Below are 25513 nucleotides of genomic sequence, written 5' to 3'. Positions count from 1 at the left end.
TCACTTAGTTCAATGAGCAGCACCCACTGCTGCATTTCAGTCAGTGGTTTGATGAAGCCCGTGCCCTTTGTGTGGCACCGTGGTGCCAGCTGGTGGGAGTTATTATTCCAGTTTGCTTTTTCTGACAATATAGAAAATTATACAATGCTTGAAAAACTTCCTAGATTACTTAGTAGCTGGAAAAATCATCTAATTGCTGATTAGTTACCTGCAACCCAAGCAGGTATTGCTGTTGAACTCTGACAATCCTTACAAAGCTTCAAAAATTCACGCTTTGGGTGAGATATTGCCTTGGAATTCCCGGCATTGATTCTGGTCAGAAGATAGTTAGTAAATCTGTATCCTCATGCAGTCCAGGGTTGCTGTAGGAGAAAAGGGAACCGTAAGTCATCACTTTGCTGTAAGACTTAAAGGGAGTGGGTTTTCTCCTCAGCTTTCTTATCTTCACAGTTTTTGCTTGGACTAGTGCCTTCCTCTGAATTTATTAGTATATATCAATTTAATCTACATGTTTTATGTACTATTTTCTAGAGGTAGGAAAAAAGTTCTTGTAATTATTTAGGTAATGCTTTTGAATTGGATAGGCTTGTTGGTTAGATTTTTGAGGGGGTTTTGTTTATTTGTTTTGTGTTTTTGTTTTCCAGCTTGGAAAAGCCTATAAAGTAGTGGAAGTAAAAGTTTGTGAAATAACCAAGAGCTGAGTTTGTAAAATAGCTGAGGGTGCACATTTGGAAAGATGTCGCAACACCCATTTAATGACTTAACCAGATGTCCATCAAATAATTTCCTTTGTCCTTTATCCAGTCTCAAAGATTTGATGAAGCAACTTGCCTGGGCTGGGAACATTTAAGTTCCCTGGACCCTACTTGAGTGAAGAATGTATGTACTAAATCACTGAAATAAACTAAATAGCTTAAAATACCCACAATAAAATTATATCAAAGATGGCATTTAGTGTTTAGAAAATGTAAATGTGCTGAACAAAATTTACTAGTTTTGACTGGGGACTTGGAGTGATCATTGTCTTTACATGGAGTAGCATTAATTAGGTGACTCTAAAATGGGAAAAAAATCAAGTTTATTTTCTAATAGTTTAGCTAGTATGATTAGTGGGGGAGAGAGTGTGTTTCTATTTCAAAACAAATGTGACAGCTCTGGAAAGCAGGTTTTGAAAATCAATCTGACATATAAATAATTGTTAATCACGAAGCAACAAAAACATTGCTGTTTCTGAAAAATAACTAAAAAAAAGATGCACTTCTTGCCTTCAAAATGTCTCTCAGGGTTACAATTAATATAGCACTAGACCGAAGCAGCAATTCAGTATTACAATGCAAGTTCTTCAGTAATGCTAACAAATTAAATATATGTTTTTAGAATAATTGGCAAGCATACTTTCAAATTCGTACCCAATTTACCTATTGTAGTTGATATCTCTAGGAATGAAGTCTGCTTTTTTCCTTTCATTGGTTCAGTGAATCCATAACTTAAATTTATAGTAAACAATACATAAGTATTGGTTTAGTTGTTATATTTACTATTAATTTCTGCTTTTTCCCCTCTCTTCTTCTTTCTTTTTTAGGTGTATGATTGCTGATGAGGTAAGTGGTATTCCTGTTCCTACAACACCATTTTTCTTGTTTTAATGTACTTCATGTAGATGTGACTTCTTTTGTCTGAGATGTGGGCAGAAAGGTTGGTAATGAAAGAAGCCTAATTCCTGTGATCTTCAGCAGATATTCTGAAAATATCTGAGTAGGGAACAAAATGAAACCTGACATGAGCGTAAAAGAATCTTTCAGAAGATATGCCTTACAAAGTTGAATTTTCTCAAAGGTACTGATCTACTATAAGTAATAGTGGAAATAATTACTTTTAAATACATTAAAAAAATTGTATTTTATTCTAGTCCATATTAGGGAAATTTGAGTCCAGCATTTCTTCTCACAGAAGCATATTAGTAAAAGAGTATTATGTTCTTGATGTGTTCTCACTATAAAACCTTACTGAAAAAGAGGTAATGTGTGGGGATTGATATAGTCTCCCAATTCTAATTTGGGTTTTTTTGGAACACTGGCAGGCAGAGGGAGAGAGATGGATTACTAGGATTAAAGCATCTCCTCATACTATAAAAATCTTAATACAGCTGGAGCTAAACTCTCCTGGCATGGAATGTGAAATTTCTGGGAACTGTGGAGAATAGAAAAGCATTTAGGGGAGGAGAAAAGGGAAGCTTGGGAAAAATCAAAATACCAGCAGTAGCTATTTGTTCATTAAAACAAAGTTTCTTATTTCCTTCCTTGCTTGACAATATAAAGCGTGAATAATTATTAGCAATAAAAAGTACTGCGAGATATGCTTATTCTGAAATAAATAGTACATACTTCATGACATTAGGTCTGACACTGGGAAAAGTTTTGTGCAGTGTAACTTTCTTGTTAAATATATATCTTGTCTGTAAATCTGAATTCTCCACTAGGTGGACTTCCTCTTCTGTGTTACAGAATAAAGAGAAGCTGGTAGCTACGGTGAATGAAAGAAATATTAATAGTTTATTTTTGTTGACCTACTGAGTCAAAAGCAGAGTTCTTCATATAGATCTTCCTTTATTCTTCAGGCCCTGAACAGAAAATCCTCTGAAATGAATGGAAATGCTTATTTCAGGTTTAATGAGCTAACCAGATATAACATATGTATTAATCCATTTAAAGAGAAGCATCTTCTTTCATAAAATATTATCCATGGTTGACAATGAAATAGATACTGTGTAACTAGCTCTTTGGCTTTGCTTCCCTTATCTGGTTCTGTCTTCACAAATATTTTTGTCTCCTGAATGGAATATGCTTTCTGAACAGAAACTTCTATTTTACTTTTTTTTCTTTTATTTTCTTTTCCCAGATGGGGCTAGGTAAAACAATTCAAGCAATTGCCATTTCCTATTACTACAAAAACGAATGGCCTCTCTTAATTGTAGTGCCTTCATCTCTGAGATACCCTTGGGTTGATGAGATGGAGAAGTGGATTCCAGAACTCTCTCCAGATGATATTAGCATAATTCAGAACAAAACTGATATTGGGTGAGTAAAGTTCATGTTTCTTCTATAGAAAGGCTTGTTCAACCCCTCCCTGCTCAAGCAGGGCCACCTAGAGCCAGTTGCCCAGGACTGTGTCCAGGTAGTTTTTTAATGTCTCCAAGGATGGAAACACCACAACCTCTATGGGAAACTTGTTCCAAGTGCTCAGTCACTCCAGAGTGTTTCCTGATGTTCAGAGGAAACCTCGTGTGTTTCAGTTTGTGCCCATTGCATGTGGTCCTGTCACAGGGCACCACGGAGAGGAGCCTCGTTCTGTCCTCTTTGCACTCTCCCTTCAGGTATTTATATATATTAATAAGAAACACCCTGAACTGCCTTGTTGCTAGGGTAAACAGTCCCAGGCAGCCTTTCCTCACAGGAGAGATGCTCCAGTCCCTTCATCATCTTCATGGCCCTTCACTGTCCTCTTTCAGTGTCTCATGTTCAGCGTGGTATCCACCAGCATCCTGGGTCCTTTTCTGCCAAGCTGCTTTCCATGCAGGGTGGCCCCCAGCATGTATTCCTACCTACTCTCAGCCCATTTCTTCAACCTGTCGAGGTCCCTCTAGTGTATCAGCCACTCCTCCCAGTTTTGTGTTATTATATTACAGTAGTTACTCATCTTTTTTGAAACTGAGAGGTCTGGGATTTGTAAAGTAACAAGTGCTTGTCTGCTGAAAATTAGATTACTTCAGTGTATCTCAAATATATACAGTTATTTCTCACCTCTAAATTAGCTTGTATTCATTAGCTTCTCTAAAACATTTTAAACACATTTTTGGAAAACTCCTAGTATACGTTACGAAGTAAGGAAGTAATTACTGTTAAAATTCTATTTAGCACACTGAGAAAATTTGTAAGTTGGAAGAAGTATTCTCTAAATAACTGAAAAGGTCATAATGACCTAGGCTTTCTATCTTTAGACTTAATAGCATGATTTCATCAAAGAGGGATTACATGTCTTGTGTTTTATTAGAAAAACGTTCCTATTACACTGAATTACAAGGGTATTTTTTAGTCTGTTTTACTGTAAAAGACTTGGTTGATTTCAGGGTAATGTCTAGATGTTGTTCTGAAACTTCTGGATAAGGGAGACTTATCTTCATGTTGTCTGGGGAGTACCAGAAAGTGACTTGACTGTCAAGATGTGCAGATGAGACAGTAGCTTGGAACCTTCCGTGTGGTAACCAGAGAAATCCAACCGAAAGTGCATTTTAAAAGCTTAATCTGGGGTTGTTGCTACTGATAAGCTTAAATTTTGGTTATCATAGGAATAACGGAACTAAAATAAGGATCTAATGAGCCTTTTTTTAAGCTGTTTAGCTAAAATGCACACAAACTTAATGCTTATAATGCTGAATGCAGAAAGGAGAAATGTGGAATAAGGGCAATTATGACAAAAGTACATGGCAAACAGAATTCTGTCCATTTTATCTTTTAAGATTTTAAAAAAGACTACACCTTAGCTATTATCACTTCATTTTATTCAACAACAAAGGAAGAAGATAACTTGTGGTTTTGTTTGTTTAACTCCCAGGAGTCTTCCTAGCTACAAGTGAGTTAGCTGTTGAACTAATTAATATTTTAATATTAAAAAATGTTTTCTGCATTTGCAAGAAAATGCAAATGCAAAAACAGAGCTGCCCATCTTGGTTTAACATTTTCTTAAATTCTACCTCTGTATGTTCAGCTTGGATTTCTCTCAGTTCAATACTTCTGTTCAAAACTTCAGCAATGAAATTCACTGCTTGACTGTTACTTAACTTCTTAATTTAAACAGGTTAAAATATACTTAGGCATCAATTCAAGTTCTTATAACTTTAGCTAAATTTGAAATTGGAAGTTTCTTCAATAAATTGGTTCCACTAAGAATAAATAATTTTATTTGTATTTTTTTTCATCTACCCTTCACAAAGGGATGGGGGGAAAATTCTCGTTTTCCTGGCTGTTCTATTTATCTATACAGTAACAGCAATAGCCTGGAGTGCATTGACCACAGGGCCAGTGTTCTAACCATGGCTACCTCCTCCATATCCAGAAACATGAATGTGCATGTGCACATACGTAAATAATCAAGACAACTTCAACTTAGTAAGTTTTTTTGATCTGTTGCTACTGGAGAGCAAATAGACATGGTGCCAGCAGCGCGGTGATGTCTGACAGATGGGGAGACCAGCTACGACTCTTGTTCCGGTGACTTGTTTGTCTAACAACTTTGAAGAGTTCCTGTGCTGCTCGAAGGCTCCTGAAGGGCCCCAGTGCTCTCTAGTTGTTTTAAAATCAATTTGTGCCTTGGGCCTGTGTATGGCTTTAAATTTATTGTAAGTAGTTCCTTTCCAACTAATTTTTTCATCTTGTGCCTTGTTGATTCATTGCTTCTAGTTTTTTGTTTTCTTTATATTCGTTTTGGAGAGAAAAGCTGGATAGGCAGCTTTGATCGGAATGTGTTTTTCAGGTGGTGATGTTCAGCCCAGACTGTACCTTTACAGCACCAGATGCTCAGAGACCACCTCGTTAGTCATCTTAGGCTGCTAATGAGGTGACTTTTGTACACAGAGCAGCAGATAGCTTGCATGGTGACATTATTACTTCAGGTGTTCGGGTGCTGTTTACATAGTGTGTTCATAATGATCTGACTTGTTTGTGTAACTTGTTATTCAGAAAGTGAATTTGTCCCATGCGATACTCCTGGAAAGGTGCACAAGTTGAAGCAATGAAACCAGCTAAATGAACCTCCTTTTAAATGCAACATATATCTTCTGAAAATGGTTGTGAAATGTGTGTGATTTGTAAGTGTGAGATGCTAGAATGTTTTAAACACCAAAACCTGTTGTCGTTAGCCTGACAGACCACTAATTAATCAATCCAAAAAGTGTCATACATACCTTCTTAAAAACATTATTTTGGTATAATTCCTTTGCTATATTAATTTTCCTACAATGAAAATTTACTAAGAAAACTTCTGGATTTCCACTTTCAGGAGAATATCAACCAGTAAAGTAACGATTCTGGGGTACGGCCTGTTAACTTCTGATGCGCAGACTTTAGTAGACGCTTTGTACAGGCAGAACTTTAAGGTAGTTGTGGTCGATGAATCGCACTATATGAAATCCAGAAATGCCACCCGCAGCAAGATTTTATTGCCAATTGTGCAGAAGTCTCTTCGAGCGATTCTTCTTACTGGAACTCCTGCTCTAGGAAGACCTGAAGAGGTATTTTATGTATGGTGTTTTGGTTTATTTGGTTTTTAAGGATGGTATGAGTAATAAATGAACAAATTTGTATTTTTCTTCAATGTGTACAGTTTACATGTGTTATGACATCAAACAGTGGACTGAAACCATGTCTTTTGGTTTGAGTTGATTATATTGATGTTTTACAAACCTGTTTGGAGTTCATGCACAGGTGACTTGAGACAGGGCTTCTCTTAAGAAATTAATCACTCGTGGAACAGATTGACTGGGTAAAATAGAAAATAAAGAGCCCAAATAGAGAACTATTTGTTTCTACTGAGCAGGGGAGTCCTTGGTAGACAAGAACTTGAATTAAATCTGCTTCATCATCTGTTATAGGAGGCTTTTTGTTTATTGCTGGTCTTTTGAATATTCCTAATGTTCACTTGTATTTCATAAGTGGAAAAAATATATCCTGTGCTTGTTGCAGTCCAGAAAGACAAGTTTGCCTTTGAAAGAAGTTCAGCATATGGAATTGGGGAGAAGCAAAGAGGAAACAAGAAACCACTTGGGTTTTATACTGAACCCAGGAAAACTGTCTTTATTTATCAGGTGTAGACATATATGGAATATAGGAGCTGATTTGTATCCAGGGAACTCATAGGGGTTATATAAATAATACTTTACTGTTTACAGTTTGTTGTGTAAATAGAAATTATGCCAAGACCCTTTAATAATTGTTTGTTCAGAGAGCTTATAACTTGAGAAAGATATCCACTGCATGAAAAAGGGCTTGGTGTATTTTGAGTGTTTGCTTAAAACTTTAAAACAAATACTTATATCTATGGGTGTAGATAAATTCGAAACTTCCTGCACATACGTCAAAGACGTTGCAACCAACCCTGGAAGAACGGAAGTTAGAAAGTGTTATGCTTTTAAACAGTGTGTCGATACCAAGACCAGTAAGCAACATTGCTGAAGGTCTTCAAGGGAAATTTAAGAGAGAACCTTCCATATTACTGTTGTCCCTGTGCTACCCCTCAACAGTGTGTCTTGGATCGAGTAGCGATCTTTGAATCCAGAAAGCTTTGACAGTAAAGCAGCCTGTAAAGTAGCATTCTTTCTGGCTAGGGTTGTCTAAACTGATATTTACCTCCTGTTACTCAACTGGGAAGAAAGGTGTGAAATTTCTGGTCTATGTTGACATTGTTAAGAAGCAGACTGTTCATGGAATACCTGCATGAAGCTTTACCAAAGCCCATGTACCCGGCAAATGACAAAAATTGTATTTTTAGGAAGAGCATCTTCTCATCCGTGTTTTCTTGTTCAGTATAAACCTTTTCCAAGTCGTCAGCACTGTGTTACAGTGTTCAGGGTGCTCTGTTCTCTGAGGGCTGCCCATAACTGTCCTGTTTCAAGACACGCATACTCCTATGGAATGTCATTTGTATGTGTACCAAGCTGTGTATTTTTTGTGCAACCGTTGAATGTAAACTTAACACAATAACTGTGTCATAATTATTTCTGAATAGTCTTATATTTGCAAGTGATTTCTCACTATCACTTTTTATTTATACAGCTTTTCATGCAGATTGAGGCACTGTTTCCAAGAAGGTTTGGCACTTGGAATGAATATGCCAAAAAATACTGCAATGCTCGTGTCAGGTATTACTGTACTTGCTTCTTTATTTTCCTGTGGGTATCTTTGGTTTTCTTGTCATGTGAAGTGAGAGAATCAGCAAGTAGTACCTCTGCTGTATCATACTATCTTGCTTGGAAACCCAGGGTCTGATACCATCTTCTCCATCAAAAAGATTGGGAAAAGGATTAAATTGACAGAAGACTTTATTTCAAATGTTAGTAGGTTCCAGTTTTGTCCACAAATAAAGTTTAAGGGCCAGCATTCTGTTAAGTAAAATTTATATCTCTCTTTATTACGGGATCCAGTCTTTTTGTTATCTCACCATGCCTGAGTGGAAAAAAAGTCCAATATTTGTCTCTGTATTTTACAGATTGACTGAGTGAAAGTAAATGTATAAGGCTCCCAAAAGCAGAGTAGCGTGTTTGTAATTTTATTGAGGGGTCAAATATAGGCGTTGTAATTTCTTGTCCACCACCTTGCCTCCAATTTGCTGGGTAACATTGATCATTACACATTTTTCAACACATGTGTCTAATGAATTTTAACCCATTTTTATCCCTTGCATGTTTCATGAATTTTCATGTTTCATGTGCTTTAATTTATTAACTTAAGGAGGATTCATTTCCCTCTGACTTGCTTCCCTCAGTTTTAGCTTAATTATTGGTTTCTCTAGGGGATAGAAGCAGCTCTGGTTTAAAATGCTTAGTTTTACCCATCTGAATCTATATTCCAATCTGGAATGAAAGAAGTTGTGAGAAGGGAAGAACCTTTAAAAATTTCTTAGATAAAAAATTTCTTATCTTCAACTTTGCATATGTTCAAAATAATAGGTTTTGTCAGCTAAATTGCCTAGCATTTAAATTTAATTTTTTACAGTAGTAATTACATGGTTTCATTTTCATATAACTTCTTTTTCTCCCTCCATCATTTTATCAGCATTTTATCAGCATTTAACTTCAAATGACATGGAAGAGTGCTGTCTAATTTTCAGACAGAGAAATGCTATTTTTTCCATGGTGTTTTGACTGAATGCATCTGTAATTTTCACACCACAAGTGTGCGTGGGTACAGCATGGTTAGCTACTCAATCATAGATGATTATCTTATTTTTGGAATACCATAAATGTACCAAAAATCAAGTTCGGCATTTGGCAAGCTCTCAATAAATAACTTTGTCTTCGTGACTTGACTGAAACAAAACATCCTGTGGTAATAAACCTGACAGGATTGTTTTATGCAGCACGTTGTGTGAAAATGTGGGTTTTTTTACTTAGGTGTTCACAGACACCTGTTTCCAAAGAGTTTCTGTGAGGTCTAGCCTATCATTTCTTTTGTATCCCGAATGCTGAAGCTAGAGGGAGCAAACCTTTTTAAGGACAGCCGTATAGAGACTGTGACACTTCCTTAAAAACAATGAAGCAAAGAAAGAACAAGGAAGACTAAGTTAATAAATTCTTTCTCTTTTTAACCTTAAACCTACTTCCTCTATGTAACCTTGCTCATTAACTAGTATTACGTTTAAAGATGGTACCTTAAGCTATAAATCTCTGACTGTAACTAGGAAGGAATTCTGAGGGAGGGAAACAAAGGAATATTAATGGTGATATTTGCAGCTTTCATGATAGCTTCCTTCTCACTCATTCCCCTCTATAACATAATAAAGAGCGTTCTCATGGTGGTATATTTTTCCCATTAGTCCACTGAAACGAGTTATAAAATTATACCTGAAACTTCTGCTTCCTGTAGAAAGTGTAGCTGGGATGATACATAGGACTGTGTGTGGCTGATGGGTAGTAACGTCTGCAGGTAGCAATTCCAATTTTAGAGTTGGAAAGAATCAGACAGAAAACAATTATCTCTCTGATGTAAACGGGGACACCAAGTGTTGTTATCCAGCACGCTTTCGTATCTAATAGTCTGTTTTAAAATTAAGTACTGAAGGTTTCTGTTGAATTTGGAAGGGCTAGCCTCAGTATTTATTTTTCATTTTCAGGTTTTTTGGTAAAAGAACTCAATGGGATTGCAGAGGAGCCTCAAATTTAGAAGAACTACATCAACTTCTAAGTGAAATAATGATCAGGAGACTGAAGAATGATGTTCTAACTCAGTTGCCTCCCAAAGTTAGGCAGCGTATTCCATTTGACCTCCCGCAAGCTGCAGCTAAGGTAAATTTTCCACTTTTGCTAAAAACACATTTGTTAGTATGTAATCTGTGTATTCATGTGTATTTGTGTGTATGCATGTGTATTCTATGTAGCTACACAGAAAGTGTGAATATATAGCATAGCATCTGTTATTTTTAAAATATAGCATTAAGAACATGAGCATAGCATTTTTTTTGCATCAGATAATGATAAAATTTGTTCTAATTTTAATATGACCTTATTCCTTCTGTCTTCCTTGCCCTTAGATTTTGAATCTTACACTTACTTTTAGCCAAACTTGATAGAGTTCTTGAAAGTACTCTGTTCCTAAATGTTTAATGCTTGAAATGTCCATGTTGAGGTAGGACATGCTTTGTACTAGATATCTAACCACTGATCTCTTCTGCCAATTAGAATTTGAATAACACTTTTGCAGAGTGGGAGAAATTAATGAGAAATCTGAGTTCAGATGCCACTGAAAGCCACTTTTCTCAAGTCATGAATCTAATCACACGCATGTATAAAGAAACAGCCATTGCCAAGGTAAGCGTGGAAGTCTTTTCTTAATGTATTTCAAATACCCGGTGAGTTTTTAACTTTATACAATTAGTTGTATCGGCCTGGACACTAGATGAGGTTGATTTGGTTTATAATCACGATGTCGACAAGCATTCTCTTTGTCCCCTGTATGTTAATGGAACAGGTTGAATCCAGTTATCGTGACTAAGTCTTAAAGCTGTTAGGTGAGTGCTGCAGGGCCAGGCTTGTGTGTTGGCAGCTGCTGCAGCTCACCCAGGATGGTGCTTGACCAACCTCATAGCCTTTTATGAGAATGTAACAAGGTGGATGGATGATGGCAGAGCGGTGGATGTGGTCTACCTTGACTTCAGTAAAGCCTTTGACACAGTCTCCCACAGCATCCTCACAGCTAAGTTGAGGAGGTGTGGTCTAGACAACAGAGTAGTGAGGTGGGTTGCAAACTGCCTTAAGGAGAGAAGCCAGAGAGTGGTAGTCAATGGTGCAGAGTCTAGTTGGAGGCCAGTATCTAGTGGAGTGCCTCAGGGGTCAGTACTGGGGCCAGTATTATTCAATATATTCATTAACGATTTAGACGAGGGAAGAGAGTGTACTATCAGCAAATTTGCTGATGACACTAAGCTGGGAGGAGAGGTTGACACGCCAGAAGCTGTGCTGCCATCCAGAGACCTGGACAGGCTGGAGAGTTGGGCGGGGAATAACCTAATGAAATTTAACAAGGGAAAGTGTAGAGTCCTGCATCTGGGCAGGAACAACCCCAGGTTCCAGTATAGGTTGGGAAATTACATATTAGAGAGCAGTGTAGGGGAAAGGGACCTGGGGGTCCTGGTGGACAACAAGATGACCATGAGCCAGCACTGTGCCCTTGTGGCCAGGAAGGCCAATGGCATCCTAGGGTGTATCAGAAGGGGGGTGGTTAGTAGATTGAGAGAGGTTCTCCTTCCCCTCTACTCTGCCCTGGTGAGACCACATCTGGAATATTGTGTCCAGTTCTGGGCCCCTCAGTTCCAGAAGGACAGGGAACTGCTGGAGAGGGTCCAGCGTAGGGCAACAAAGATGATTAAGGGAGTGGAGCATCTCCCTTATGAGGAAAGGCTGAGGGAGCTGGGTCTCTTTAGTTTGGAGAAGAGGAGACTGAGGGGTGACCTTATTAATGTTTATAAATATATAAAGGGTGAGTGCCATGAGGATGGAGCCAGGCTCTTCTCGGTGGCAAACAATGGTAGGACAAGGGGTAATGGGATCAAGCTGGAACACAAGAGGTTCCACTTAAATTTGAGAAAAAACTTCTTCTCAGTAAGGGTGACAAACACTGGAACAGGCTGCCCAGGGGGTTGTGGAGTCTCCTTCTCTGGAGACATTCAAAACCCACCTGGACATGTTCCTGTGTGACCTCACCTAGGCGTTCCTGCTCCAGCAGGGGGATTGGACTAGATGATCTTTTGAGGTCCCTTCCAATCCCAAACATACTGTGATACTGTGATACTGTGCTGATGCAGCCCCTACGCTGCTTCTCCCCATGGATATAAAAATGGAAGAACAATCCCTTTTAGCTGGTCCCTTTCTGTTTTATCAAATGGAACCCCATGCTCTGTGTTTTATTCTATAGTACTGTACCTTAAGATGGGAGGAAAAACAAGTTAATCAGCAGAATCTTTTGCACGCCTGCTTTTTACCTTGCTATCAGGCCTCATTATGCTAACCTATTTTTTAGGAAAAGATAGAAAAAAAAGAACGCTCTGCAGGCTGCTGGAGCAGCAAGAGTTGAGAATGTGACCAACTGCTTCACATTTTTTCTTCTTGCCTTAAAAATATCACTGTGGTTCTGTTGCTATTTTTTAAGGAATCTGAGAACTGCTGCAGAGGGTATTGCATTAACCGTTGATCAGTGATACATTTTATTATTAGCTGCAATCATGACTTTAATAGTTTTTGTAAAATATAGTGAAAATTATATTTGACACAAAAGATATCTATGAATGTTTAAACAGAGCAATATTTATGGTTAGGGTATTGTGAAAGTATCAAAATTATTCTTTCCGTTTTGATACTCAGCCTTATGTGGGTGTGGATACAAAAGTTCTGATTAAACAATACATTTTCTGTTTGAAATATGTTTGTGCAGAAATCTGTTGTTTTTTTTTTTAAATAGGGCTTAAAACATCAGATAATGATGTTGTAACTAAAAGGAGTTTTGAATACATCTTAATCTGGAAGAAGTGCTGTGTATGTGATCTTTTGAGGATTTATTTTTTTCGTTGAAGGAATAAGATGGGTTTCTCAAAGACGTAAAGTTGTGGTATTTTTAAAATAAAATTAGTTTGATAATTATCTGTTAATATTTAACAATGTTAGTGTTTGATAAAGTCTTGAATAGAAATTTACCTTTTTGTATTACAAGAAATTGAAAGACATTGAAAACTGTCTCTTTGAACATTTTGTATGTCCAACTAATGAAAACGTGCTCTCTTACTCCAGGCAGGAGCAGTAAAGGACTATATCAAAATGATGCTTCAAAACGACAAACTGAAGTTTCTGGTTTTCGCTCATCACTTAAGCATGCTTCAAGCCTGTACAGAGGCGGCTATAGAAAATAAGGTAATGATTTAACAAATCTGCATACAAACTTAAGGTCAGATTTGACAAATACATGTGAGCTGTGTTTGAATTCAGTAGAATTAACTGTGTGTACAGGAATTTAAGTACATACAGATCAGTGCCACTGGATTAAAAAGGATTGTGTGGTTTTGAAGAACTGTTTTGTATTTAAAGATGATGCAAACACTAGTATCGAGTATGATACTTTATATTATTGAATCAGTGTTGTGGGCACTTGTTTCCCAAGTTTTTCTACCAATGTTTTTCTGTCTACTTTTTTCTTTTAGCAGAACACCATCATCTCTCCTGAATGTTTAATTCAAAGCAGTAAAAATGTTTGCAAACAACCTTCATAGTATTTTGATCATAGACTCTCAACCATTGCTAAGGAGTGGTGGTTGATTTTGCAGTTTTATATTGTTGTTACTGTGCAAATGCTTGCAATTTGAATAAATCATGTTAGGGAAATTACAGATTGTTCTGCAAGTATTCAGTTTTAAGATCCCATGTTCATTCTGTCTTCTCCTTTTGCCAAAAGGGAATACCAAATCTGCACTTCTCTAGATAAAGGCATAATTGTAAATCAAAGGGCAAAAGAGTGCTGATGCATCCCCGCCCCCATGGCAGGAATAGAACAGGGATTTTCATATTTTCACTGGAGGACAGAGGATGATTGGGTCCAGAATTGGACACTGTTAATGTCATTTTGTCTCGATTGTAATGTTACAGGTTCGCTACATACGAATAGATGGAAGCGTTCCTTCTGCAGAAAGAATACATCTTGTTAATCAGTTCCAGAAGGATCCCGATACCCGGGTTGCTATTTTGAGTATTCAGGCAGCTGGTCAGGTAGGACAAAAAAAGAAAATATGTGAAATAAGAAACTTGAAGAATCATAAGGACTAAAGTCATTGGAGACTGAAGTGATTTACCCAAGGTGGTTTTTCTTCACACAATATGAGTTTTGTAGGCTCATGTGTCCCTTTTTTTTGCACTAATTGTTAACAGTTTTAACCCTCTATTGAAATCACTTGAGCTGAAATTAAGATAAGCAGCAGCATCTCTTTCTTGAATAATTAGTGAAAAATCAGTTTCTCTGAAAGTACCAGATTAATAAGAAATAAATGTACCTTCCATAGTGAAAAGCAGCATGCAGTCATTGCACAATATTGAAGTATTTTTTGAATCTTGCTTACATGTATCTGAGGCCCAAGGAAGAAATCAGTGTAAGAGGCCCATCTGCTGTCGAGGTAGCCCAGCTTATTTCCATATAAAAATGTTCTGTACAACCATTGTTTTACTTCAGATATTCCGTTCTTTGTGTGTGGAATCTTTTTTCTAAAACACGTCTACTTCTTTTCTTTAGGGTTTAACTTTCACTGCTGCTACTCACGTTGTGTTTGCTGAATTATATTGGGATCCAGGCCATATTAAGCAGGCAGAAGACAGAGCACACCGAATTGGGCAGTGCAGCTCTGTGAACGTTCACTTCCTCATTGCCAAAGGAACGATGGACACGCTCATGTGGGCAATGCTGAATCGCAAGGTGTGTGTGGAACAGAAATTAATAATCAAGAACTCACTGGGTTTAAGGTAGCGCCTAAGTGCCTGTGCCCAATAACATTCTTGCTCATCTGGTACACCCTCCTGTAAGACAAACTGGTACACCTAGAACTGCTAATCATTAAAGTGTCCATGTCTGTTCTGAATTAGTCTTTTCTAGCTTTTTGCTCTCTGTTGATCCAAAGATAAATAAGGTAACTCTTTTCCAAGATAAATGGGATGGTTTTGCTTTATCTTCCTTCTAGCTTTTCTCTGATTGTTCGATTTACCGTTTTAACGTTTTTTGCACAATAATAACAGCTGGAGTTGGTTGGTTTTCTGGGGGTTTTGCTTGATGTGTGTGTTTGTTTTGGGGAGGGGGTTGTATCTTTGGGGTTTATTTGGTTTTTATTTTTTAGCTGGATGAGTGTTGTGTCTTACTAAACTTCGTTTCTGAGAGGCAGAAGCATTCTCAAATAATTCTTCTTCATCAGACCCAAGTTCACTGTAATCTTGTCTTTTGGTGCCATTTTCCTCAAGTATTACCCAGTCCTTGTTAGAAGGAGTAATTCCATCCTGCTTTCTCGCCTTGGAAGATCTTGAAGAGTTCACAGGACTAATTTAGCTGTTTTGCTTTTGTGACCTTTTGCAGCCTTTGATACCATTCATTAGTGTCTTCTTTCCATAACTGAGGTGTATTTGTATTCTGTCAGCTCTTGTTTTTTGACATTTCCAGAAGTGTCAACATCGAAAGAACTGCCTTTTAAACTCTAGTTGTCAGAATTATTTGAGATTGCGGTTACATGGGGTTTCTTCTGATGCAAACACCAGCTTGTGGTTGTTCTTGCATTTGACTCCCCCTGTATTGTGCTGTTGCCAACAGGTTGTGTCTGTATAGTTAGTGGAGAAACTGAGAACCATTTTTTTGCCAGTATATTCCTCTCTTGCCGAAAAGTAATCACAGCTTAAAGAATCTAGGTACTGCAACTGTATTTGACATTTAGTTGGGGAATAAAGCTCTATATTCTAATTCCTGTAGGTGCCTCCAAATAGATTTCAGTCTCCTTAAACATAGCACAGATGGGTCACAGTAAATCACCAGCTATTTACCATACAAGAGTTCTGTCACTGAACTGCTTCTTTCAATTAATTCTAACATTATTTGTTACCATGTGCCAGGAAAAATGTGTAAAGACTGTAGGAGATGTATATAATGTAGATATTCTCTTTTAACTTCAGTAAATACTGACATGTTATATAGACCTTTTCACAAGTCATAGTGTGTTAAATATACTCCTAATGGGTATTCTTGCAGAAATAGCTGCTGGAAGAGGAATAGTTTTAATCACTTAAGTTATTTTGAATTACTACAGAGTTTCTTACTTTGCAAATGCTGAATTAAGTTTGCAAGGGAAAGAAATTGAGTGAATACAGGTAAATAAATTTGTTCCAACTTGTGAATTCCTTGGAAACGTTACGCAAGTCGTCTTTGTGCAGGCCAAAGTTACAGGCAGCACCTTGAACGGCAAGAAGGAGAAAATGCAGGCTGAAGAAGGCGATAAGGAGAAATGGGATTTTTTGAGTTTTGCTGAGACCTGGACCCCAAATGAAAGTCTAGAAGATCCCAAAAATGAACTTTTATTTACACATGTAAGACTTGAAACTTATGTTCTTCTGTTTTCTTTCATTTAAAAAAAATTATAACCATTGTTCACTTATGCTTTCCGTGCACTGCAGACTTTATTAAGGGAGAAACACTAAATAAGTGGGAAAAAGTAATGTAAATTCCATTTTAAAAATCAGGTGAAGTTGGGGAAAGTGCTCTGCTGGGTATAAATGTCATCTGCAAGCTTTTGATGGGTCCTTCTGTAATGTTTAGGTGACTGACCCAGCCTCAGAGTCAGATAAAACCAAGTAATTTCTTGTTTAAGTTACAGCTTTATTAGCTGTCCTGAATGTAGTTGGCTATTATTTTAAAAACAATGTTTTAAAACCTTTTTTTTTTGTAATAGGCATCATCAAAAAAGGCACGTAGCATAGCAGTTCCCTGTATTTGTTTTCTGGTAGTGCTATTGCAGAATTTTCATGAGAGTATTGAAGATACTATTTACCAAACCAGAAGAGGAATGTTGAATTGTTCTTTCTGCTAGCTGTTTGTTCTTAAAGAAGATAGATTTTGTTTCCATCTCTAAACTAAACATAGCTTCTTGTATGTAATTTTAACAGCTTCTGATGCAATAATTGTGAGTCAAGTTTACTTATTTCTTTCCTAGTTTGAAAAGGAAAGACAGAACGACATACGGTCTTTCTTTTCCCCAAAATCCTCCACTGAGAAGAAACGCAAAATATTTTCTGGTAATGAATATTTACATAATGCTTCAGAATCTTCTGAAGTCACAAAAGAAGAGGGTGCAGAGAAGAGCAATGAAAACCTGGATTCCACAAGAATAATTGATGTGGATGCAATTTGTATTGAAAGTACATGTGAACGTGAAGCTAAAAGAGCAAAAAGAATAAGTGGATCTACTCCGGTCAACTCCAGTAAGAAGAAGAAACTATCTTTGACTGGGGAAAAGCTCTCTTTGTTTTCAGAAAAAAACAATGAAGTCTTGCCTTGTGGCTTAAATACCTCAAGCAAAAGTACAGCGTTAAATAAAGTTTGGCACTGTGGTGCTTGCACTTATAAAAATAATGAATTGCTCCCTTACTGTGAAATGTGCAATCGCCCTCGAAGCAGTAATGGTAAGTAATGTGTGCTGCAGAGAAAAATAGACGTTTTTTTGTTTCAGTTGTGATTAGTTTCAGAAAATACAGTATTTTTTAATATATGAATATACACAAATCCAGGCAAACTATGAAGAATGGTGTCTTTACGTGAACAGATACCTATTAAGCGATCCTTCTTAATTTTGCTTTCCCGAAGGATCTTTTACATTATCCTAATTTGAAACAAATGGAAAATTCAGGTAAGTGTTACCAGGATAGAAATTCAGTGAGGAAGAATATATGCTCAGTTTTCTTTGCAGCAAATGTAACTTTGCTTTTCCTTGAGGTTCACAATTATTCTGAATCCAATTAAATGGCAAACTTTTTCTCTACCTGTCAGAACTGAATTATATGGTATAAACGTTTTATATTGTATCTTGGTATTGTATCTTTTTTGTGAGAGACATGACCTAGAAAATATGGCATTTCTTGCTCCAACAGGTTGGAGTAGATGAATTTTATTTAAAGTCTGGAAACTTAATAAAGCATTTTTATGAATCTATCCCCGTATTTGCTATTTCAATTGCAAAGGAATGAGTAAGGTTATTTTTCTTTCTCTTTTTTATTTTATTGAAGTCTCTGTGCTTGTTTAAGTAAGGGCAACTTCTGAATTTCACAGGTATAGATCAATACCTGGAAAACCACTTTGTATGTTTATGGTATACAGTAACTCTATATAATATAGAATTGCTAACTGCGTTATTTATTGCTTATATTTTGACATTAAGCTGCATGGATAAAATTGCATAAAAGTTTGTTCCATGTGTTTATTCTGCTAATTTTAAAGGTAGCTCTAGTTTCCTAAGTGGTTGCACCGTTAGAGAACAAAATGCAATATCTTTGTATTTCAATTCCATAGTGCTGTCTCCAGATGTGCATTGATTAGGTTCCTATTCGTACAGGTAGCATAAATAATTGCTTTTCTTGTTTCTTCATCTGTAGGTGAGAGAAATGGGGAAACTCCCACTCAGCAGGCTGAGGAAGATGATTTGTCGAAGGACTCCAGAAGAAATGAAGAGGGAGCAGCGTGCAATGCTGGAGATCGGAAAGAAGATTTGGGAGAACCAGTGACCCAGCAATTTGTTGAAATCGGCAAAGAGGAAACTGTTGAAATTGAAAATGAAAACAGTGAAAAAAAGCCTGGAGAAGGTAAAGTGGGACTCCTATGAAAGAAAGATTCTATGCCATTGTGGAAACTGTTAAATGCCTCTGGCATGAAGAATAACATTTAAATAAAAACCTATACGTTTGGAAGATGGGCAGAAGTTCACACACTAGCACATGGCTTTTTCATTTTAGCCTGGGATGTTTATTGAATTTTGATGATTGATAAACCCAGCCCTTCCTTACAACTCCTGCAGCAATACAGAGTTTTTGGCTGACAAAAGAACTACGTCAAACTTGCAAATGTCAAACTGTATAGTTCCATTGACACTTAGGATGGCATTTACTTGTGTTCAGGACACCCACAGGCAAAACAGAGGATAGGTAATTCAGAAGATATCTGCATAGCTTGCTGCTTGAGCTGTGTGTCTTATGTTGTTCTGGAATGAGATACAGAATCCTCACATGGGGTACCTATTCTCTGGGGTTTTGTTCCATGATTGCTGAGCATTTAAAGAAAACATAAAAGGAAAGATTTGCAAACACATTTTTGTGTGAACATTAGACGTACAACAAAATGGGAAATTTCACAAATAACTTCTTAAAAACATGTATAATATTATTTTTAATGTCTGACTAAAGACTGAATGAAATTATTTAAGAAAAAAGCCTTTTAATGCTAACATTGTTTCTCTTCATAGGAGATGGAGATAAATCAGAAACGCTTCCAATATATGACGGTCTTATGTTTTGTGCGAGTAGGAATACTGATAGAATTCACCTCTATACAAAGGTAAACCTGAAATATGCATGTTTGTTATAGTTTTTAGTAAAATATTGTCCTATGCATATTAGCTGAAATGTACAAAAATTAGGTAGTTTATCATTCTAGTTCTTTTTCTCAGTGGAATTCAGTAATAATTCCCTATACTTGTAACTTCGAACTCTTCTCTTAGCTTACAAAATGGAGCTAATGCCTTAGATGTACACTCAGACCATCTATTAGAAATGCAAGTGATAGTTGTTTAAGATTCCTTTTTTTTTGTTACAGTGTCTTATCACAAACTTTTTCAATAGAACAACATTCAAAATAAACCTGACAGTGAAATCCTGACAGGCTAAGTAACACAAATAGATTGTCACCACATTTCTACACATATCGGTGCTGTGTATAAGTCAGAAACTTCCCAAATAAAACTCATTAACCTGCAATGGTAATGGGACTACAGAAACTAGCAGGTGGTAATTTTCAAGGGGGAATCGGGACTTTCCAGTTCTTTTAAGGGATAGAAAGGTTGACTGAGAAGAATTCTTCCAAGCTGCTGGATCGGTCAGCGTATTCAAGTACAACTGCAAAGCCTCACCAGTAACTCAGGACAAGTCTTTCAGATAATGCATTTTTATTTGCCTAATGGATACAGCTGGGAAAAGGTCAAAAAGAGTACCCTGTTGTATCTGAAAACTTGTTTAGTATATGTTAAATGTACACTACTTCTTAGCTTGACACATTTTACTCTAAGATAATGACGGATTTTGGGTGGTGTTTGGGCAGCTGTATATTGGTCTGTGGTTTTTTGGCTTGGGTCAGAATTTGATGATGCCAGATACTGCATGAAATCTTTCTGCCTGCCCGTGAGACACAGGGATTCTGCTAAAAGTATCATAAACAACGATCCAGCTAAGAGTCTGAATTTCAATGATAATGAAGTGACATTCTTCAGTCTATGATCATTCATTTCCCTGGGAAATTCAGTGAAGAGGATTATAATTTCAACTTGTTAATTTAAGGCATTTGGTGTGTATGAACTACTTGCAAAGAAAACGTTCAGATATTTGCAAAGATGAAGTTTTCATCCTGTTTACTTTTACATACGTTAATGTGAACTGTGTTTCTTGCATCTGTGATATAATCATACATCTGTGGCTCTTTTTTTCTGCAAAAAACGTACCTTGGGGGACTAAATTTAATAGTAAGGGAAGATAATTCACTTGAAACAGGTGATTTTTTTTTTTTTTCTAGATTGTGCTACATTGCATTTGTAAACACAACTGTTTGTTTGTGTAGGATGGTGAACCACTGAATCATAATTTCATTCCACTGGACATACAGCTGGATAACTGGGAGGATTTACCAGAGGCTTTCCAGCATAAACGGAATCGTTCCTTGGTAAGAACGAATTTCTACTGGCACAGTAATATCATATTTAATATGGAGTCCTTTGACGTTTTTTAAATAAATGCAGAACGCTTCCAGGCCTTGGGTTGTAGGCACAGTTTCATCAATGCAAGCAGATCTTCTAAATGTAGATGTGAATATTAATTATGCAGTCTGTTACTTTGGCAAATTTTCCTGCCTCCTGTTAACATTTCAGTAGGTGGAATCAACCAGGCATCATTTAGCTTCTCATTTACAGGATTAGTAACTAACATTCGTAAGCCAACAAAATAGCATTTTAAAGGTTATGAATTAAACAGGGCACATTATGAATAAGAATGTGCTGAATTGTGTCAGAGCTCCAGTCTCATTCCTTCCTTTGGTCTTCTCACAGTTTTCACAGCTCCACTGAGCTATTTGCTAGTCAGATCTTTGTGCGCTGCACTGAAATGCCACAGAAAAGAGGGTGCCAGTATTGCCATCAAAACATATGCATAATTAAGATAATTCAGTGATCTGATTTCTCATTGTCATTAATTGGTAATTTACTGTAATAATTTTTATTACCCATATTTTCATGACACTGTACTATTGTAAAGGGCTGCAGTAACCTCGAAGCAGGTATGTCAGAGATTCTGTTAAGATTTTACAAGTTGGAAAACTGTGAAAAATGGGCTGGTACCTGGTTGGATTGAACAGCTCTTCCAGTTCACCTGCAGCTCAGCCGTCCACGCTGTCACGAGGGGCTGCACGCTGCAGACTGCTAATCCAGTGCTAGGCATGTATCCAAGCGTTAACGAAGAAAGGTGGTCTGTAAACCAAATTATTGTGTTGTTCAAGTAACAGGAGTTGAACTTTCCTTTTCTGAGAGGGCTGCTGCACCAGGGAGAATGGCTGCTGTGAGAAGAAAGATGTTTCTGAGAATACCAGCTGTTTGCATCCAGTTTGATTGTATAAATTCATAGCACTCTTTCACTGTAATGAAACAGTTCTGTGTAATGTCTGTAATGCTGCTGACAACAGTGATATCTACCAGATACTGAGATTCGTGAAGGAGTGGAATCATCTAACAGCAATGAGACAGAAGATTGTCAGAAAAAGCGGTCAGATATTTTGTAGTCCTGCTCATGCTGCAGAGGAGTTGTCTAAAAAGCAGTCAGTGGGCAGCAGCACTAAAAGGTACGTGGTGTTAAATTTTTCTCCCTCTTACTAATTGCTACAGGAAGTTTAATATATTTAATGTAACTTCCACTGGCAACCAAGCACGAGGTAAATCTATTGGAATAGAAACATCTGCTTCACTGTGCCCTGATCAGCAGCTGTTCTGGCTTTGCTGCACATTTAAACATCTGCAACTTGACGGAGATTTTTGAGGAACAATCATGACCTCAGAGACTCAAAAAGAGTCAGATAATCGTGTTGTTTTCCCCACCTGGAAGGAGGAACAAACCATTAGTTGCCATTGACAATCTAATGCTTTATTCATAAGTCACAGCCCACTCCAACCCTTTCTAATACTCATTTTTATTTAAGCAGTTCTGTTCTCTCCAGATGGCCTTTTCAAAACTACTGTTTTCCTTGCTGGTTGTCGCTGAAAATGGCCAGTGTTTAACCCTTAGGAAAACCTCAATTTACCTTTTTTCCACTTTCCTTTTTTCTCATACGCTATCTTGCCTGACAGATTTGCAGCTTCAGGGTGGTCATTGCTCTCCACAAAACTCCTGCGTACAGGTTAACTCACCGAGGTGCCTCTGCAAACAATCCAAGACCTTTTTATTCCTCTCAGTCCCTACTGTTAAATTCTCCAGGGTCACTATTTTGGCTGCAGGTAAGAATTCAAGTAAATAAATAGAGTTTCTAATTCCAGTAACATAAGGAGAAGCAGCAGGTTGTAAGTGTTTCTTAATCTGTTGCCCAGTTGTTTCCTTCCATAAAAGTAGGAAAGATCTGTGACCCATGTTAGACATGAGGGATGAACAAGCAGTAGCAATCTGGATCCAGCCAAGAGTGAATATTCTTTGAGGGAGATTGTTCCCTTTCTAGTACATTGACAGAGTTTTGGATTATTTTAGGTACGTGACCAAGGAGGATGTAGCAGCAGCGTCACTGAGCAAAGCCAGCAGCAGCGGGGGCAGCGTTCGCCTCATCTCCAAACCCAGTGGGCTTTGGCTGAAGACTGAAAATGCTTCTGTCGAACAATCAGGTCATTCCACAAAGTAAGTTTATTAATGCAATAAGGTGATTAAGCTGTTTCTCTCCAGATTTTTTTAAGGTAGAAATATTATTTGCTGTGAGTGTTCACCTTGCTGAAGTACAGTCTATCGATAAGAAACTTGCTGTAGTGCTAATGAGTTATGTTTTATTCTTCTAACAGTTTAGATGACGTCTGTTGTCTGCTGATACAGTTGCTAACGGAGTCTGATCAAAATGAAACAAGAAAACAGTGACTTGATTTGGTAAAGGAAAAAAGAATGTTGGCTTGGGCCTGCTTGTGAGGTCAATAGCAAATTGGAGACAACAAATTTTCTTCTCTTCTGCCACAAAATTTAGAAAAAGGGAGAACGTGAGAATTCTAGACAAAAAATGCCCTTTTAAAGTGTTATTACACAAGCTGTATGTCCTGCCAGGACGTAAGCCTTGCTTAGAGTGGGAGGCTGCTAGGTGGCTGTGGAAGTGGCATAGAGAAACCAGGACGGCTCCTTCAACTTTCTTCCTCTGGTAAAGAGGGGCCTGAAACTGTTTATATTTGTATGTGTACAGGCCTGATAGATGCCACTATATCTTAATAAACACAGTGTCATTTCAGCCAATAATTCAGTGTAAATGTAGTAAGATGTGCAGAAGAAAAATCTATCACATTGTCAAATTTTCTTTATATAGAAATCTAAACCAAGTAGATGATTGCACTGTGCAGGTGTCAACCTGAGCACGATCAGATAGTATTTCAACTGAAATAGGTATTTCAGAGCAAGAGCATTTGGAGACTCACTGGATGTGTGTGGGTCTGTTACTGGAAATGGAAAGGGGGCAATTATCAATCTGAAAATAAATGGAGGTGGAAGCGGCAGAAGGCTTAGGTATAGCTGGAAGAATAAATAGATATTTTATTTTACAGTCAGATGCATATCTTAGGTTACATTAAAGTGAAAATTCCTAAAGCAGGGCATGTAGTTCACATGAGTATTAGGTTTCTTGGCTGAACTGTGGCATTAAAGACACCTAATGGAAACGTACAGTGCATAAAACCCTACTGAATTGCGTTGCTGATTATCTCCCTTATTATCAGCTGTACTTTGCTCTCTGCTAACAGGTTGCTTCCAGAAGACAGCAAAGGCCCCTCAGCTCTTTGTTCAGAGCAGCAAGAAGCAGAAGGCTCCTCCCCACCCAAAGGCTACTTGCAAGCCCTGGACAGCCAGGGAAACCCGCTCTGCCTCAGCTGTCAGCAGCCAACCGCCCCGCGCCAGCCGGGCCGCCCGGCCTGGGACACGCGCTTCTGCTCGCACGCCTGCCAGGAGGACTTCTCCATTCGCTCCAGTCAGAGCTACCTCAGGACTAAAGTGTTTGAGATTGAACACGGCGTTTGCCAGTTTTGTCATCAAAACGCCCAGGAGCTTTATCTCAGTGTCAGAGATGCGCCCGCGAGTCAGCGGAAGAAACTTCTGGAGGGTTCTTGGATGTCTCACCTTCCGCTTGGACAGGTAATCAGTAACAGCTCATCTGTGTATTCCCACAGCAGATAGCTGAGGAAAATCCAAAATGTTGTTCTTACAGCTTGAAGATCAAAGGTTAAACCGGCATCAACAACAACATAAGAAAAACTCTTAAATACAGAATTCCCCGATGTCTTCTAAAACATTTTTCATTGCTGAAAGCCACAGGCATCAGAATTCAGATTCCTTATAGATATGAATATTGCAGCCAGATTTACTTGAAACACACTTTGTTAATAAACTTTATGGTTATGAAACAATTTAAGACTGGATGCAGTCTACTAGTATTATGTTATTCCTACTTTGGAGAATATATGGTAAGAGCTTAAGAGAAGTCAGTTGTCCCAGCTCCTCTCAGTGTCACCTCAAATGCATTCCAGCCTGCCACCATGGTGCTGATGGCTTCTTCACTGACTTGATGGCAGAACATTCCTATGTGAAGTGCCATATGCCAACTATATTGACAGTTGTTTGCTCGTCCAGTGGGAGTAACAAAAACATCCTGACGCTTGCTTTTTCTCTTGACGAACATTATGAATAGCTACTTCCCTGAATTACTTTCTTGTTCTTATGGTAGAATATGTGGTTCAGAAGGAACATCTGACGCTCCTGGTGACGTGTCCTTTGTTTACTGCAGCTGAATGAGATGATAAGGAACCCGACGGAAGGGCAGTTCTGGCAGGTGGACCACATCAGGCCTGTCTACAGCGGAGGAGGACAGTGCTCCCTGGAGAACCTTCAGACCCTGTGCACAGCCTGCCACAGAGAGGTCAGTGCGCTGCGCTCACAAATCCTCGCCCTCTCACAGGGATGTGTCATGGCACATTTACCACATCCCAGCTGTATTTTGGGCACAGGGAGCCCCTGGGGTCAGAGCAGGGCCCCTGGGCTCCCCTCCTTTGGGCTGAACTGTTACAATACAACAGTTTCCTCAGGATTTAGGAAACTCTCACCTTAACATAATACAAACGTTTATTATCTCAGACTGAGGTTGAACTGCGCACTATTGCTTTCCCTGGAGCGCGCTGTTGCCAGGTGACAACACTTGCTAACAGACCCACCTTTCTC

The 25513-nt window shown here is 38.0% G+C and overlaps 1 protein-coding gene across 1 annotated transcript in view; it reads left to right on the top strand.

The window, feature by feature from the left end:
* ZRANB3 (zinc finger RANBP2-type containing 3) overlaps positions 1-25513 on the top strand; it is a gene marked incomplete at its 5' end in the record, with an annotated part of 36785 nt that overhangs the window by 11092 nt on the left and 180 nt on the right. Inside the window, 18 exons of the mRNA XM_080346342.1 lie at positions 1583-1601; positions 2899-3077; positions 6055-6286; positions 7827-7912; positions 9883-10054; positions 10448-10576; positions 13049-13168; positions 13898-14017; positions 14535-14714; positions 16208-16360; positions 16984-17452; positions 18419-18625; positions 19282-19373; positions 20646-20747; positions 21772-21914; positions 22808-22951; positions 24046-24433; positions 25083-25214. Coding sequence (XP_080202468.1) covers positions 1583-1601; positions 2899-3077; positions 6055-6286; positions 7827-7912; positions 9883-10054; positions 10448-10576; positions 13049-13168; positions 13898-14017; positions 14535-14714; positions 16208-16360; positions 16984-17452; positions 18419-18625; positions 19282-19373; positions 20646-20747; positions 21772-21914; positions 22808-22951; positions 24046-24433; positions 25083-25214 — 3067 coding nt within the window. The remainder of the gene's footprint in view (positions 1-1582; positions 1602-2898; positions 3078-6054; positions 6287-7826; positions 7913-9882; positions 10055-10447; positions 10577-13048; positions 13169-13897; positions 14018-14534; positions 14715-16207; positions 16361-16983; positions 17453-18418; positions 18626-19281; positions 19374-20645; positions 20748-21771; positions 21915-22807; positions 22952-24045; positions 24434-25082; positions 25215-25513) is intronic.

This window comes from Nesoenas mayeri (genome assembly GCF_963082525.1).
Source record: "Nesoenas mayeri genome assembly, chromosome: 6".
NCBI classification, from domain to species: domain Eukaryota; kingdom Metazoa; phylum Chordata; class Aves; order Columbiformes; family Columbidae; genus Nesoenas; species Nesoenas mayeri.
Note: the sequence above shows the minus strand (reverse complement) of the source record. Positions and strands in the feature narration are given on the sequence as shown.